At 38.0% G+C, this 17607-nt stretch overlaps 1 protein-coding gene across 2 annotated transcripts in view; it reads right to left on the bottom strand.

Moving 5' to 3' along the window:
• The window catches only part of NCR3LG1 (natural killer cell cytotoxicity receptor 3 ligand 1), a 29886-nt gene that overhangs the window by 8619 nt on the left and 3660 nt on the right, over positions 1-17607 (bottom strand). For both annotated transcript variants that reach the window (XM_025168706.2, XM_025168705.2), the window contains exons 3-9: positions 16516-16842; positions 13460-13555; positions 12043-12447; positions 10133-10441; positions 8767-9081; positions 4402-4713; positions 1560-1856 (exon numbers count right to left, since the gene is read on the bottom strand). In XM_025168706.2, the coding sequence (XP_025024474.1) occupies positions 1560-1856; positions 4402-4713; positions 8767-9081; positions 10133-10441; positions 12043-12447; positions 13460-13555; positions 16516-16842 (2061 nt within the window). The remainder of the gene's footprint in view (positions 1-1559; positions 1857-4401; positions 4714-8766; positions 9082-10132; positions 10442-12042; positions 12448-13459; positions 13556-16515; positions 16843-17607) is intronic.

Raw genomic sequence — 17607 nt, 5'->3', positions numbered from 1 at the left:
TTGTAGGGCCAAGAACCATTCAAGTAATATTTATACAAAAAAATCAGTCTAGCTCTTGGATACATTCAACATTAAACCGCAAAAGAAAAAAAATGATATACTTAAGCTCCTTACTAGGATTTTTATACTTCTTAATAACCGAAAGTTATGGGTGATAATAAAACATGGTGACTGCTTTTGTTAAATTGATAATAGCAATATTGTGCCACAAACTCTCCTCCTTTTCGACATGCGTGTAATGTCATAATGCACATATAAAAGAGGCAGGGCTCATATGGTGTCAACGTGATGCTGCTTTCATCAGCTGGATCAGCTTGGACATCACTGTGGACACCGCTGCTTCTGAATAGAATCCACTCTAACCAGATAAAAAGTCTTCTGAAACTTAAAAAACTGACTGTGGGACAAATGTTTGTGGAATAGAGTCCGCTTCACCAGAACAGCTCATCAAACAATTTTTCATCATCATCATCATCATCATCAGTCTATTTGCTTTAAAGTGGTACCAGATACATTAGTATTTCTCATGCAAATAGAACTACATGGCCATCACTCAGAAATTTGAAAAAAAAAATAGTTTTCTATACTTGTTGAAATAAGTCAGTTCTATTTGTGGCTTGCCTTTCACTTTTTAATATACTGTTTAAGAGCTTCTGTCTTCTATTATAGATCTCATCCACCACACCAGCAAAATGGGAATCAAACTGACATAGTTTGGGAAACTTTTATAAGCCAAAAAGATAACATGCTGCAATCCTGTGCCCTATGTAGTATTTAACCCACTGTAGTTATGTACTTCCCTCATCTCTCCTATGCAGACAGATATGGATAGTCAAGTTATAAACCTAGAAGAATGTGGGAGCAGGCTGGATGCCACCCAAGAGGTGATCTGAACAGTCACAGAACCTCCTGGCCTGGAATAAAGGACCATCACTAGTAGTTACAGACTGATCGTGGGCTGCTTAGCATCTAGGTCAGTGCTCCTCAATGTGTGGTCTGAGGGCCCCAGGGGTCCCCCAAGACCCACTCGGGGGTCCCCACATTCAAAATTATTTGCCAGCCAATATTGAAAAATAATACATTATTAAAATCCCATCAAACAATTGTAAGAAGTGGTAGTGGCAGCGAATGCATCAATTTTAATTTTCAATAGGGTAAATATCGATAAATATAACCCATACAAGCAGAAGCTCTTTTGGGGTCCTCCATAATTTTTAAAAGTGTGAAGGAGTCTCAAGGGCAAAAAGTTTAAGAAACACTGATCTGGGCCACGGATATCAACAGCCTGCATTAGCAGGTACAGCAAAAGGAGAGTTGCATTCGCTCAGTAATGTGTTATGGTGGAGTGACTAATAGGCTAATACATAGCACTTTTCTTTATGTAGCTAACACTGCTTACACTACAGTTTTTCTGTCTCTATTGTTATTATTTGACAAGGGAGAACTTTGGATCCGTTATAATAATTGGGAAACAATTGCACATTCAATTATTGGAAAACAATCACTAGTCTGGATATTCCTTCAATATATACAGTATATATGTACATATCCGCACTTACCTCTGCTATTCAGTATTAAGCTTTTTTCCTCAGTAGATGTTGGATGTTTAACTTCGCATCGTATTGTCTTCCCAAAGTCTATTGCTTTTGGCTCTAAGTGTATTTTACTTACAAAATAACATAAGTGATCTTCTCCAATGTCTATGTTACTGGGATTGATATTTTCAGATATTTGTTTCCAGCCTTGGTACCATCTTACTTGTATATCATGAGGTGCAAATTGTGATATAGAAATTTCAAGAAGGATGCTCTTGTGAGCTAGGGTTGCCTTTATTTCAGACACAACAGGGCGTTTGGCTAAATGAAAAGGAAAAAAATTGAGCTGAAATGACAATGTAGTAAGCTTCCAAACCTTGGATTAATATGATTAATAAAGGAAGGATTAGAACATCATTTAAGGGCGGATCCTCTATAGTCTTGCATAAAGGAACTATTGTATGAGACCACTCCATAAGATCAACTGCACAGTTTTCACCAAGCACAAGCTGAAGACACTTTCTGCACCGTTTGTAACAAACCCCAATGGGCGGAATTCATTTCTGCAACCTTCTCTATGGCCGACCGTTTAAGCTGGACATAACAACACTTTTTTGTTGTGGCTTATTCTACAGTTTACACCTCTTTTTCTTTGTTTCCATCACAGGCTTGAAATTCAATAATGGCGTTACATATGTTACTACAGGCATCTGTGGTGGGAGGAGGACAAGTGTGTGTCTTGATGTGCAATTCAAGTATGAAAGGGCAGGAGTTATGTTGTGACATCATGCTTCATCATTTGCGTGTCACTGAGGTTGGAGATGGAGGCCTATGCATCTTACTGGTAGGTGAGATAATCTGATCCCACAAACATTCTCCCACATTTGATAAAAAGACAGGGGTGTCTGCAGGGTGTGGTCAAAAAAGTTAAAATGGCAGCCACGACAGTGCAATCAAAGCTCTGCCTGTTTGTTATGTGTATTGGTTACATGACACGCATAAAAAATGGGTGGAGTTTTGATTGTAGCGTCGTGGCTCCCATCTTGATGCTTTTAACATACTCTGCAGTCATCCCTGAAGGAAGATTGAAACAGGATTTAAGCCACATCCCAGTGTGACATCCCTAGGAGCAGACCTGCTCACTACCACTCTGTGAGTTTTACTACTTTTAATCATACTTGAGTTGGGCTTAGGTTCCTTTTCCAACATAGGCATTCATTTATTTAAGTATTTCTGTACTAATCTAACTAAGGCATGGTTACATTACTATATGAGATATACAGCTATGTTACTGTTTTATTATGATGTTTTTACATTGTTTTTCCTCTCACAATCACCAAGTGGTTTCCAATAATAAAACATAAAACATAAATAACTGCAAAATAGAGCAGTAGAATAAAATAATCAACCCCAACATCAATAACCTGCACTATGCTGATGACCCTACTCTGATAGCTGAAAATGCAAAGGATCTGCAAGCTTTAGTCATAAAAGTTAAAGAGCAAAGTAAAAAAAAAAAGGGGGGGAGGACTAAAATTAAATATAAAGAAAACCAGACTAATGATAAGAGGTAGAACAACCAGCCTTGGAACTGGCAATGAAGATATCCAAGTGGTGGATACTTCTACCTTTTAGGATCAACCATCAACAGTAAAGGAACAAGCTGTGAAGAAACATATCATAGACTAGCACTTGGTAGAGCAGCTATGGAGGCCTTGGAAAAGATATTCAGATGTTGGGATGTATCTATGCCTACAAAGATCAGAATCATGCAAGCCATGGTATTCCCTGTGACACTCTATGGAAGCAAAAGGTGGACTTTGAAGAAGCAGGATAGGGAGAATATTGATTACTTTGAACTTTGGTGTTGGAAAAGACTCCTAAGAATACTGTGGACAGCCAAAAAAACAAACCAATGGATCATCAAACAAATCAACCCAGAGTTGTCATTCAAGGTTTAAATGACCAGGCTCAAATTATCCTACTTTGGACACATTATGTAAAGACCTAGCTCTCTGGAAAAGACTCTAATGCTGGAAAGGGTGGAAGGAAAGAGAAGAAGAGGATGACCAACTGCAAAGTGCATGAACTCAGTTACGGTGGTGATGGGTACACCTTTGGAAGACGTGAAAGACCAGGCTAGGGATAGATCATAATGGAGAAAATCTATCTATGTAGTCACTAGGAGTAGAACATGACTTGATGGCACATAATCAGTCAATCAAATCTACAGCTGATGTGTGCAACCTGTGACAACCCCCCAAGGTATTTGTGGCCTTGCATCTCCCAGAAATCTCCAACTTATAATTTTTGATCTGTGTGATAAAATTACTATTTTTAAATTAATTACCAAATTAATAATTACTCAGTTACTATATGCTTGGAGAGTTTTCATATTAACTATATTTAATTTTAATTAAGAGTAAGGGAAATGAGATCAAATTCAGTTTTTGTCTTGGTCCCATCCACTAAATCTTAGAGTATACCTCTGGCATTTACTTAGTGACCAAGTATGCCTACAACCTGGAAAAAATTCCACTGCTCTATAGCCACCAGGAGCAACATATCAAGGGGACCAACAGCTTTCGATCATCTTAAGCAATTTGCAGAAAAAAGTCATGTTTCTGCCCTTTGGATGCCCATTTATTGTTATTATTAATAACAACAACAACAAGAGACAGACACCTGTGCTACAGATATGGAGATTTGCTTTTAAGTAACATTGCAGGTATAACTTGCAGGAAGTGAGGCTGTGCCACACTCCTCACTTGTTGAATTTCATTATTGATGAAGTTGGGTAAACTCACCCCAACTTCATCAATTACCATCAGAAGATGAATAAATCCAAAAGATTCTTGGTACCCACCTGGAAGCTTTAGGTACACTTCTCTCGTAATGGCTTTTTTCAGTTTCGTATGAGTCACCCTGAAACAAATGGCCTTATCACAAACTGAAGCAGTAGCTCTTAGTTGCAACACAGAAGTTAACTTGAAACAATCATTAGAAGCCATCTCTGGTCCCTTTGTGATTGCACCATTCCGTATTGAATTATCTCCGAGGAACCATTGAGTACAAATGTTTTTAGGATGGAAATCTGTGATGTCACAGGTTAAAGTTATAGTTTCTCCATAATCAACATCACTTGGTTCAATAACAATATTTGAAACTTTGGGAAAACCTGTACGTGCGACAAAACAGAGAAATCAACATTAGACAAGGAATCACTGTTAAATGCAAAGAATAGCAGTGTATCTAATATATAGAGCATCAAACTAGATAAGAATAATTTCCAATGATATGTTGTTACCATGACAAAGAAGTCGTCTTTGGTCCCCTAAAAATAGATCTATTGTAACAGTGCAATTTTTCATAGAACAATGCTTATACATTAAATCAATTCTCAGTTGATTTATGCAGATATCAATCATTTCTGTTCCGTTTCTTATGTAAATATGATGGCCATGCAGTGAGATATCAGTGCCCACACTTCTCACTACAGTGGTACCTCTACTTACGAACGCCCCTACTTACGAAATTTTCGAGATACGACCAGCTCCGGCCCCAAAAATTTACCTCTACTTACGAAGTTGCCTCTACTTACGAACCGGATCCGCAGCCATTTTCCCTGCTGCCACGCGGTCGTGGCTTCCTGTAGGCGAGATCGCGGTAGCAAGGAGATGTTCAGTGAGGCTTGTGGTGTGTTTTGTGGCATTTGGAAGGTTTTTGTGGCTTTTGGAAGGTTTTTGAGGTTTAAAAATAAAATGCATATGTTTCAGAACTGTTTAGCCATATTTACATTGAACCTTATGGGGGAAATTTACCTCGGGGTGCGACCAAATTCGGAGGGCGGATTAGCCGTATTTACATTGAACCTTATGGGGAAATTTGCCTTGTGGTGCGACCAAATTCAGAGGATGGAACAGATTAACCGTATTTACGTTGAACCTTATGGGAAAATTTACCTCGACTTGAGACCAATTCAAGTTGCAACCAGAGTCACAGAACGGATTAAGTTCGTAACTAGAGGTACCACTGTATTTTTGGTTGTTTGTTACTACACTTTAAGCCATGGCATGCTATTGTATACTGATGTGAACTTAGAAGTAAAACACATATAACAATGTCATAAAGATATCAATCATCATGGTGAATATAATTCTTAATACATCATGGATAAGCTTGAGGAACAGATAGAATACAATTGTGTAAGGAGAGGCTAAGGGTAAACATAAAAGGAATGGATCAAGTGACTGGCACTTTTGTTAAGATGTCTTAGGCACTTATTTCAGTGCAGCCTCTATACAACTGGCCTTCCCTTCTTCAACTCTGACATTTTACACGTGTTCAGTGTCCTTGTGAAGGGAAATTGGTTAACAAAGGGAACAATATGAGGCAGGCTGATTGTGCAGAAGATCGATCGATTGATAGATAATACATAGAGTTTATTGATTGATTAGTGTGATGGACTGGAATGGTGGGAGGGGAGTAAAGAATGTGCTCTCATCTCCAGAGGAGCGAGGAAGAGATAAGCGGAGGAGATTGGCACCTCCCTGAGAAGTACCATCGGTATGAACTGGCTGAGCCTGGGAACTGGGCTCGAGTCTGGGAAGTTTGATGTCAGGCCTAGCCCAAGGAAATCCAGGAGACCATACAGAAATTATCCAGCAAGGTTTATTAGCTACAATCCATTTACAGGAATCTTCCCAGACTGGAGCCCAGTTCTCAGGCTCAGCCAGTTCATACCGATGGTATTTCTCAGGGAGGTGCCAATCTCCTCCGCTTATCTCTTCCTCGTTCCTCTGGAGATGAGAGCACATTCTTTACTCCCCTCCCACCATACCAGTCCATCACATCTAGTCTTACAATGATATCAAAGAAAATAAAATAAAGGTAAAATACAAGGTCTATTTCCAGGATAAAATAGGTAAAAGAAAATACAATAATAAAATACATATGTACTAAATACAATCAATGTTCAGATAAATACATTGCCTTTATATGATACCCTGATCTGTTCAATATAATGGATTCTTAGCTGAACGGCCTTGTCTATAAACTTAGCAGTTCTGCTAACAATGTATACATTAGGGCCTAGGAGGAAATAGGAGAGTCTACAATTCAGGCCCCAGTGGGCTGTCCTTTCAAGTAGAGATTTTAAATATCTAAGCCTAAAAGGGGCATACAGTTGACAATCAAACAAAACTCGAGCAATATCTTCGATGGCTGGGACATTGTATATACACATCCTCTTATGATATGGTAAGTGATGGAAGAACCCATATTTAGCCATGGAATCCAACAACTCAAACCTTGCTCTAGAATAGGCCTCTCACAAGAATTGCGTCACTCATTGACAGGTATTTTTCAGTTTGGAAAGTGGTTTTGTTCTTAGCCATTCAATTTAAAGATCTATTTTTTTGCCAATAACTCCATGTCTGTTTGGGCACTGATATCTAGGACTCTCTATTTTAAAAAAATTCCTTTGCCTGGGAGGCAGTTCAGAGTAAATATTGGGTGGAAAACCTGTTATAAAATAACTTCGGTAAGTTGGCTTACCCAGGAGGTGGGCTGAGCCATACTTATTTGTTCAGTGAAACATATTTTGAGTAGCCTATCAGGGTCCATTGAATGGATCCTTTGCCAATAGGTAAAAACTTGGTTGAGTGGCTGTGTATGAAGTCGATATCTGTTTCTGCTCTGACCATGACGGCTGACGTGTTCTTGTCAGTTCCCAGTAGGCTCTTAAGAAACAGGTCTGGACTTGTTCAAGTGAAGAAGCTTTTGTAAGGCCCCATAGGTCAGCAATGGGACTATTTTTGTCTAAACGCTTTCAATATGGGGGGTCAATATGGGGGGTCAATAATTTAATTCAAGTAATTAAATTATTTATATAATTCTTTTGGTACTTGCCTCAGGCCTCACTGAGCTTCTTTTAAAATGATTTGCCCATGACCCTGTGTTGATAAAGGCCATTCCTAAATAGGTGAAAGAATTCACTTGTTCAATAGGCTCCCTATCCATCTGCTGGTTATATTTCACTTTTTCTTTTTTTTTTGCTAAATACCATTACTTTAAATTTGGTTTCATTGATGTTTAGAGAATTGAGAATGCAATAGGCATTTAGCTTTTGCAACAGTCTTCTCAGGCCTATTTGAGGATGCACCATTAGAACCATATCGTCAGCATGAAAAAAGAATATTAATAAATATATCATGGATCTTTGGCATATGAGTGTCTGAAACATATAGGAATCCTGGAATACTGTTGACGTAGAGGTTAAAAAGCACTGGGGTAGAATACAACCCTGTCTAACACCTTTATGGGTAGGAATACTCTGATTTAGAGAACCATTTATACCCATACACTCTTTCAAGATGTGCAGACAGTTGTAGGAACCTTAGAAACCTTATGACCTGGTGTGACCACCTTAGACCTATGCTAGGCAAACTGGTTCTTATCTACAGATAAAGGGAAAATATATATACAGAATGCAGGTGCTAAGAATCTTCTAGAAGAACAAAATGTACATGATATGATACATGATACACTTGCTTGGCTATTCATGATTAATTATATGAATAGCTTGGCTATTCATGATTAATTATATGAATATTAGTTAAATGAATACATATACTGGAAATATACATATTCTGTTCTTGTTGTACCCAAGTGCCTTTTCCCTTTCTGGAGAAGTGTTTGATGATCATAATTCTTCATTATGTAATAGACATACACTGTTAATTCTCTCCAGCCTGTTGGTTGATTCACTTGGGATATTTCCCCAACATCCTTCAACATGGGAGTTTAACAGGGGAGGGTGGAGGCTAGATTCCACATGCAGATAATCAATGCCTGCAAGGGACATAGATTTTTTGCAGAAGCTCTAGTATACAACACTCTTTGAAAAAAAGAGATGGCAATTCTGATTAGGTTCCAGGATAGCACCATATGGTGATAAATTTGCCCAGGATAGCACCATCTCTTATCCTTGCTCGAAAGAAGGGTAGGGCTGGGGAGAAAAAAATCTCAAGTCAGGTTGGACTCACTGTGCAGAAAAAAGGAAGAACGAAGTGCTTAACTGTATTTTTGGACTAGTTTCCCCAACATGGAGCTCTGGTCGCTAGGAGTAAAAAATGACTTGATAGCACATAATCAATCAATCGATCAGTCCCAAAACATCTGGAAAGCAACAGGTTGAGGATGGATGAATTAGAACTATGATAAGAATCACCTTTCAACATGACTGTATATCCTTTCCTTAAAATTTTGTTGTAATGATTTATTTCAACAGAGAAGTCTACTTCATGGTCTTCTGCACTGGGTGTAAAGGTTATTTCACTTGTCCTAGAGTACAGCTTTGACGTTCTGTTCAACTGTGGTTCCTCTGTTTTAAGTGTAACATTGGTGAGTTGTTCAAAGCCTTTTCTCCAACAAAAGTCACACTCAGGTGGATGGTATTCTGTCAATGAGCAAGTCAGTGTGATAGATTTCCCACACTCAGGTACAGGGGGCTTACATTCCATTTTGCAAACTTTGGGGGCAAGCACTGTAAATAAAATACAACAGCAAATATCAGAGTTAGTACTCAGTACAGAACCTGAGAAGCCAAAACACAAGCTTATCTTCCCATAGGACTGTTTAGCTTAGACAACTGAGGCCAAAGTCATAATCCAATCACAATAAAGTGCCAAATCGATATAAATTATGAGTCTGGTGAGAAAAGATAGAAAATGGCCTGAACAATAAAACAGCATCAGATGAAGGCTTCTATAGACTAATTTGGTGAGGAATTAGATTTTCTGTTCTTTGATCCTGCATTCTGGCCTGACCTTAAAGAACTTGGCTTTAAGAGATCCCATAACCTGCACATAGATGCAACTAAAGCTATTTGCATATACTGTATATGCCTATTTTGCATATCCAACTTCTGCTAGCCATCTGGCAGTGGCAAGTATTACATGAAGCTATACTGACTAGCCATCAAAAAGTAGTCTACTCAGCAATAGCCCTTTCTGCTTCAGAAGATTTTTGCATGAAAGAACCAAAATCAAAAGCCTGGCCTGAAAGCATATTCTGAATTCTAAGTATATATGTCTCCCTCTCCTATTACCAAGTTGGTCCTTGTGACGGTTCAGGACTCTACTATGGCTCTTTATGGCTTTCAGAAACCTAACATCTGCCCAATCGTATACTAGGATACTGAAAGAAAGAAACAAAGCATTCTGTGGACTCCTAAATATCAATACATATATTTATTATAACATGAATTGCAAATGGAGTCTTATTCTGAGATATATGGAGTATTATTCTGAGAAAGGAAGCTTAATTAAATTCACAGCTGTTGGCAATGTGGGAAGAGAAGAATTGAAAGGGGAACAGGAACAGAAAAAGTAAGATAGTGACTATTATTACAGCATCAGTAAAATTTTAAAAATATCATTTTTTTTAAAAGTGAAATTACATGGGAGAAACAGAAAACATTTTTGCAGGAAGGAGCTGCACTTTACTGGAACTACTCTGTGCCTAGGACCATAGGAGTAAAATATACCCTGTACAACAGAGGAAGATAAAAAGTGTAGTTTTTCTGCTCCACTTACCCAGAGTGTTCATCTGCCATGCAGATTCTTTGTACTCCTGTGAGCCTTCCAGCTTAGCTCTGCAGACAAACCTCTTTCCAGAATCTGCCACTTGGGGGCAATATTGAACCTTGCTGATGCAGAAGAAAAGCCCATCAGGACCTTTTGTGGGTGGGCTTGTAAAGGGACTGTCTAGAATTTCATCATTTTTATACCAACAGACTTCAAGGGTTTCCGGGAAATAAGAATGGATTTTGCAGCTAAGAGTGAGAGGCTCATCTGGTCTTGGCACATTTGTGGAACACTGAACTTCACGAAGCAGTGGCAAGGCTAGGAAGAAAACCAAGAAGGTTTTAATACTGGAAGAAAAGCAGCAAAAATGTGATGTGCACAGCCACGCCCAGATAACCAGGGAGAGCTTCAAAGCCACTGCATGAGCCTTCCAAAGCCTTAATGACATCTATCATTTTTCCCTGCCCACCATTCAGCAGCTGTTTGTTTGCATAAAACAAGGAAGGATCAAGCCAAGCCCATTTGCCAAGAAACCCTGACTGTCTGTAGAAGCATCAGTATCTCTACCAGTTGAAAGGCTGGAAGTGTCTTTGTTGGATACATCATCCCTAGCCACCAAATTGTTTCTTTATGGGGATCACTTAGTGTCCTTCTTTTCATTTGTGTTCTGCTGCCATTATATACCTAAAAGGATTAAAGCTGAAAGAACCAAATGCCCCGTCCTTTGGGACTATCCATGCTAAATATGCACAGTGTTGCTTCCAATAGCTCTGGAAAGTTCTGTTCTTTTTTACATATATAGATATAAATAAAGTAAATTTTTGCTTGTTGTTTGTATTTCTCTCTCTCCTTACTTTTGCCTGCCTTTTATCCTGTTTTACCAGTTAACTATTTTTTGTGTTTGCCGATGTTTCACAAATAAACATCAAGCTGTATTTTTTGCTAGCTGAAATGAGTGGCATATGTGTTTACTCTGATCTGAACAGAGGGATTGATTGGGAGTGTACTGTGTGCAAACTAAACTGGAAATTATCCACAGTAATTTTCCAATGATCTTGAGCTGCTCAGAAAAATGGTGGGAAATGTATCTATCTAGATCTAGATCTCTATCAGTATCTAAATCTAGATAGATATGAGTGTATTTTCCATCATAAAAATAAAACTGTTTAGCAAAATCCTGTGAATAACGATACATTTAAAACAATCTAAAATTACACTTGTAAAAACCATAATCAGTTACAAATAATACAGGAAGGAAAAATCCTACACATGAAAATAAGAAGAAAGAGCTCCATGTCCACCACCAAGAAATGCTTTCCAATCAAGTCAAATTTTAGCCAGGAAAGTCAGCAGTTATGGGTTCAGCTGCACCTCAACTGGTAAAATGATGAACAGCATGGACAAAAATTTCACATTGATAAAGAGTGTGACATGGAACAGCATCTTCTTTACAAATCTGAAAGATACATGAAGTGTATAAGGGAGGGAAGTAAAGATGCCATTTCCTTGGCAGCATTGCTTAAGTGACTTGCCGTTACTCTCTTCTGGAATATTTTTCAACTTCCTAGTCCAGCTAACAGTGGTCCTAAATCCAAGTACTGGCCAAGACCCACCTTGTTTTCCTTTGAGATGTAAGACACTGTGAAAAATTTGAAAAGTGGTCATGGGTCTCAGAAGCAACACATAGTCATAGAAATTGAGTTATAAGAGATGTTCTTTCCAGCCCATCCATGCCTGTCATAGTTCATATTCAGTCCATGCATAGTAATCCAAGATATCTGCCGGGACCATGGCTGGACAGAAACTAGCTAATCCTCCTCTATCTTCATTCATTTTGAAACCGAGCAGTTCTCTCAAAAATCATAGCAAAATTTTAAAGTTTTAGCATCATTTAATAACCTGCCATAATCATTACTTACCTATGACTTTAAATGATTTTGTTTTAGTACACAATCCACGCTGAAAGCCCTTATGTTTAACTTCTAATAAAAGGTCAAATTTCTCCAGCTTCTGTATATTTGGATTGATGCAGATTTTGCAGTGAATGTCAGAATAGCCTTTTGGTTTTGATTTCAACTCTGGATAAAATCTAAACATGTCCTCCAAGTTCCCAAGGAGAGGAAAATTTTCACTACCTTCCTCAGGATCATCAAATGATGTTGAACACCAAGAGGCTATTTTCTGTTTTGTACTCTGGGTTTGAGTTACTAAGAACAGAGTTATATGCAAAAGCTTAGGTCGAAAGTGTGAAATCAAGCATTGCAACTGTGTTTCTTCCAAATGCTTCAATTCTTCATTTCCAACTATTTCCAAGGATGGTGGACCTATAAAAACAATGGAAAATGAAAACTTGGTTGCTTATAAATGTTGCAACAATATTTTAGGATCATTCCTTCCAGATTTTACAATGCATTATTCTACTTTTTAAAAACAGTTATATGTATTCCTGCCTAGTGCACTTCACTGCTGTGTTATTGTGCATTTCTTGAATTGGCAGAAAAGTATGCAAGCATACTCTGCCCCGCTTCAGCAGCCAAACCTCATTGTGCCTCACGAATGAGGCAGAAGACTGGTGCTGTCCTTACACATTTAAGGGGAGATAGGTTAAGAAAAGTGACTGTTGGGTTTCCCTGGCTTTATTTTCACTCCCACCAAGTATCAACTATCAATAGGAAAGACATCCACCAATCCCTCTCTTTCACATGGGATAGAGTGGGCTAGGGAGGAAGTAAGTTCAAACAGATGGCCAGACCAGCAGGTTTAGTCATCTGCCAAAACCTGCTCTGACTTTGTACAAGTGTTCTGCACAGGGGCATTCTAGAAGAGCCCCGTAATCAGCTGATAGCTGGGTTTCCTTTGGACAATAGTTTAATGCTGTTCTGGAAACTGATGTCTAAAAAGACTATACAGGTAGTCCTCGTTTAGTGACTGCCTCATTTAGCAACTGTTTGCAGTTACATTGGCGATGAAAAAGTAAGTTTACATCCAATCCTCCCATTTATGACCTTCACAGGTCTGTAAAGCAAAGGAAAGCTGAAGTAAGATCATAAGCACAGTTGCAGTTTCACTTAGCAACTGCTTCACTTAACAGCTGAGCTGCCGGTCCCAATTCTGGTTGCTAAACAAGGACTACCTGTAATTTGGCAGGTGCAACATAATGCCTTTATTTAATTCCCTTTCCATTTTCCCCTGTTGCTTTTTACCTCTGCCTGGCTGTTCTCTGGGAATTTTCTAATATTGGTACTTTAAAACTAACTTTCATAAATATAAATTTAGGCTGCAATCTTGTAAGTAAACAAAAGATGGTATTGATAATACATATTCAGAATGACTTACTTTTCTTTAAAAAAGTCTTGTATAGAAGGTACCCAATTACAATCAAAAGGAGACATGCAACTATTCCAATTATTACCTCAGCAATCAACTTAGGTTCTGTGGAAAGATAAAACGAAAAAAGAAAGAAATTATGCTGCTTCTGATGTACTGCAAAATGTTGCTTATTGCCCTTGATGCTTTTAATAAGCAAGCATTTTACATGTGATTACATCAATATGATAAGAAACAAACAATGCTGATATAGGCTATTTTATCATCTGCTATCGGAAGGAAAACACTAAGCTATGAGAAGAAATTACTGCACCATCTAATATCACAACAATGTTGAGCCTGAAGCATAATCCAATCTCACATTTCATTAATAGATTTTAAAAAGCAATATCTTAAAATATATTTAGAATTAATGAGATGAGAACCAATTCCAGTCAGTCACCACAGACCTGACAGTGCGTCTATGGATATTTTTTGCCCCCAACATGCACCATTTTATACTTCCTTACACTGAACTGCAGGTGCCATTTTATTGCCCACTGGTACTCTTTGCAAAATGTTTTGTTTGCAGAATGTTTTATCAACCTGAACAATCTGACGTCATGCAGAAATATTGCCATACTAGGTGGGAAATCTGGGACTTCTAGTCCCAGTGCACTTGGCTCTACCTTTCTACTTCTCTTCTATTAGTTCTCTCTCACTTTTTCATAACCATTTTCTTCTGAGATCAAACTTTGTTAACTTTTTCATAATTCTTTTTTCCTGGCATAGGATTCTGTCTCAGACTGTAAAATTATAGATAAAGGTTGTACATTACTGAGGTCGACCTTGCTGAGAAGTGAGGGAAATCATTTATTTCATCTCATACCTTAAGTAGTACTGAAGCAGAATCATGGAGTCATGGAGTTGGAAAGGGCCATTCAAGCCACCAAGTCCAAGTCCTGTTCAGTGAAGGAATCCAAAATAAAGCATCCCAAACAGATGGCTGTCTAACATTGATTTGAACCTACTCAGTGAAGAGAAGCTCACTATGTCCTTATAATTGGTTCCACTATTCAGCTGTTTATACTGCTAGAAAATACATTCAATCAGAATCAGCCTTCTGGAACTCAAATCCACTACTGCATATCCTGCACTATGCAATGAGAGAGATTAGGTCTTGATCTTCTTCTAAATGGCAAAGTTTTGGGTATCTGAAGAGAGCTATCATATCCTTCCTCAGTTTCTTTTCTCCTTTGATCTCTTTTCATGGGGCTTAATTTCTAATCTGGATTGTTTTCATTGCCTTTCCCTATGTGCAGAACTGGACACAGTATTCAAAAAGGAATCTGAACAAATCAGAATAGTGCAGAAAAATTATTTTCTTTAATTTGGAAAGCTGGTGCAGCTTAAAATTGCATTTGTCTTTTCAGCTACGTTACCCTGCTGACTCATATTCAACCCTAACTCTAGTCAACTATCATTCCAAGACCCTTTTTGCAAGTACTAGTACTAAGCATGGTGTCCACCATCCTATACCAGTGTGTTTTATTTTTGTTTTATGTGAAAAATTCTGCATTTTGTTTCTGTAAATTTCTATTGCTTTCAACCTATTTCTCCAACTTTGAGAACTATAGTTCTATCTATCTATCTATCTATCTATCTATCTATCTATCTATCTATCTATCATCTCTCTATTTAATATATTCGTACAACCACCCATCTTAAACCCAAACTCTGAGAGGCTTACAACCCAACAATACAAATAACATATATAGCTAAAACAAAAACAATAAAACCAAAAACATGAAAAACAGAAAAACCTGTCACTGCAACCCTACATTCCTGATGTAACCCCCAATATTCTCATCCTGCTCTGACCTCATCCTATCCCAATGCTTGGGGGAAGAACCAGGTCTTGAGTGCTCTCCCCAAAGTTAAAAGGGTGGGGGCCTATCAGATCTCCAGGGGGAAGGTATTCGATAGGGCAGGGGCTGCAACAGAAAATCTAATTATTATGACATTCAGCTCATACTTAATCAGCTTGCTAATCACCATTTTGTGTGGAATATTATCAACTACCTCACTGAAGTTAAGGTATATCATGTCTGCAGCATTCCCACAATCTATTAAGAAGTTAGCTAATAGCTAGATTGATACAATTTGTTTGGCAAAATTGATGTCAATTTCTGGTAATTATTGACTCTAGCTGGAGTTTTCATAAGTCTTTACCATAATAACAAATGTCAGTTTAATATTATACTAATTGACAACATCTTGGAGTAACTAAAAGAAAAATGTAGAACAACAGTCTTTCAACATGACCCCTTCTGGGATTAATAATTTCTAATAAAATATATTACAATGCTCATGATGAGGTTCTTTGTGGACTAATTTTATAGCACAAGAGTTCTTACCAACTGTGGAGTGTTTCCTTATTCAGCAACAGAGAAAACATATCCAACTCATTCGTATCTATATCAGGGTGCAGACTAACACCTTATGACATTTTGACAGAATTAACTAGCAGCAAAAGTTTGGTATGTACAGTAATACCTCGGTTCAGGAACGCTTCTGTTCACGAACAATTCGGTTCACGAACAGCAGTGTTCACAAAATTTTGCTTCCGTTCGCGAACTCTGCATCAGGTGACGAACACGACCCGTGGCCATCTTCCCTGCTCTGACACATGGTCGTGGCTTCCTCTAAGCAAGATCGCGGTCGCAGATAGACACTTGCTGTGAAGTTTTTTGGTGTCGCCTCAAGCAAGGTTAGTGTTCTCTCTCTTCATACTGTACTGTACTGTACTTTGTTTCATATTTTTGTGGTTAAAAAAAATGCATATGGTTCAGAATGGATTAACCTTATTTACATTGAACCTTATGGGGAAATTTGATTTGGTTGGTGACCAATTCTGTTGGCGACCACATTTGTAGGGGTCAGAACAGATTAACCTTATTTACATTGAACCTTATGGGGAAATTTGATTCGGCTCGCAACCAGAATCGTGGAACGAATTAAGTTCGTGAACTGAGGTACCACTGTAATTATAACTGGAGAAGGAGAAAAATTCACAGAAAGAATACCTGTTACTGTCAAAGTTACATTGTAGACTGGATATCTGACAAATGACTTATGCTCCACAGTACAACTATAGACGTTTCCTTGATCTTGTGAAGATGGTTGAAGTCTCAGTTTACTGGTGATGTTGAAAGTGCCATCACCATTTCTCACAGAAGTTTCTGTGCAAATATCTTCTGCAGATACACTTTTATCCAATGTGTGCTTAGAATGCTTTTGCCAGAGAATGACAATTGAATTAGGATAGAACTGATTCACAATACATGACAATGTCTTTTCCTTGTCTTTTTCTATTTGAAGTTCCTTCGGAGACAGTTTGACACTTGGTTGAGCTATATTGCAGTTGAATAAAATAGAATTGGTTATTGATTTTCCTGCGTTTCTTGTATTTTTATTTCGCCTTTCAGCCCCCCAAACAGCAACTGCAACTGCACTTAACATTCAATTCAAATAATAGCTAAAATGAAAAGAAATGACACTACAAGTTTTCCAAAGAACATGATCTTAAGAAGGGAGGGAGGGAGGGAGGGAGGGAGGGAGGGAGGGAGGAAAAGAAAAGAAAAGAAAAGAAAAGAAAAGAAAAGAAAAGAAAAGAAAAGAAAAGAAAAGAAAAGAAAAGAGATAAAAGGCAAAGTATGAATCAGTGTAGGGATGTGGTGGAAAGAAGGTTGTTTTGGAAGGATAGAAAGATATGGAGAGGTTTAGTGAATGGTATAGGTATAAATTAGTTTTAGTCATATTTCCTTTTTAAAATTTCCATACCTTTATAGTAATTTCTTTTGCTTAATATTTCTTTTCCTTTTCTGTACTTTGCACAGTGTTACTTATCCCAAAAGGGAATAGCATGATGGGTATACATGTAGGAATTTTGGCAAAGACTGTTTAAAAAGAAGGTGATTTAAAAAAAAAAAAAAAAAGCAGCTAGCTGGGAAAGCATTGTAGTGAATGTAAGGATGGCCTTGAAGGACAGAGGAAAGATCTGTTATCAAGGCAACGATCAGATAAATGAGGCTTGAGCCCAGACCTCAGAAAGCCCTCTCCCCCTTAATTCACATGAAGATTAAAGAGGGAAGAAGGGAAGACCATTCAGACTTGCA

The sequence above is a fragment of the Python bivittatus genome, unplaced genomic scaffold (genome assembly GCF_059951505.1).
Source record: "Python bivittatus isolate LINGU-HERP-01145 unplaced genomic scaffold, Pbiv_v1 ctg000480_np1212, whole genome shotgun sequence".
Taxonomy (NCBI): domain Eukaryota; kingdom Metazoa; phylum Chordata; class Lepidosauria; order Squamata; family Pythonidae; genus Python; species Python bivittatus.
This window is presented reverse-complemented; position numbering and strand designations above follow the sequence as displayed.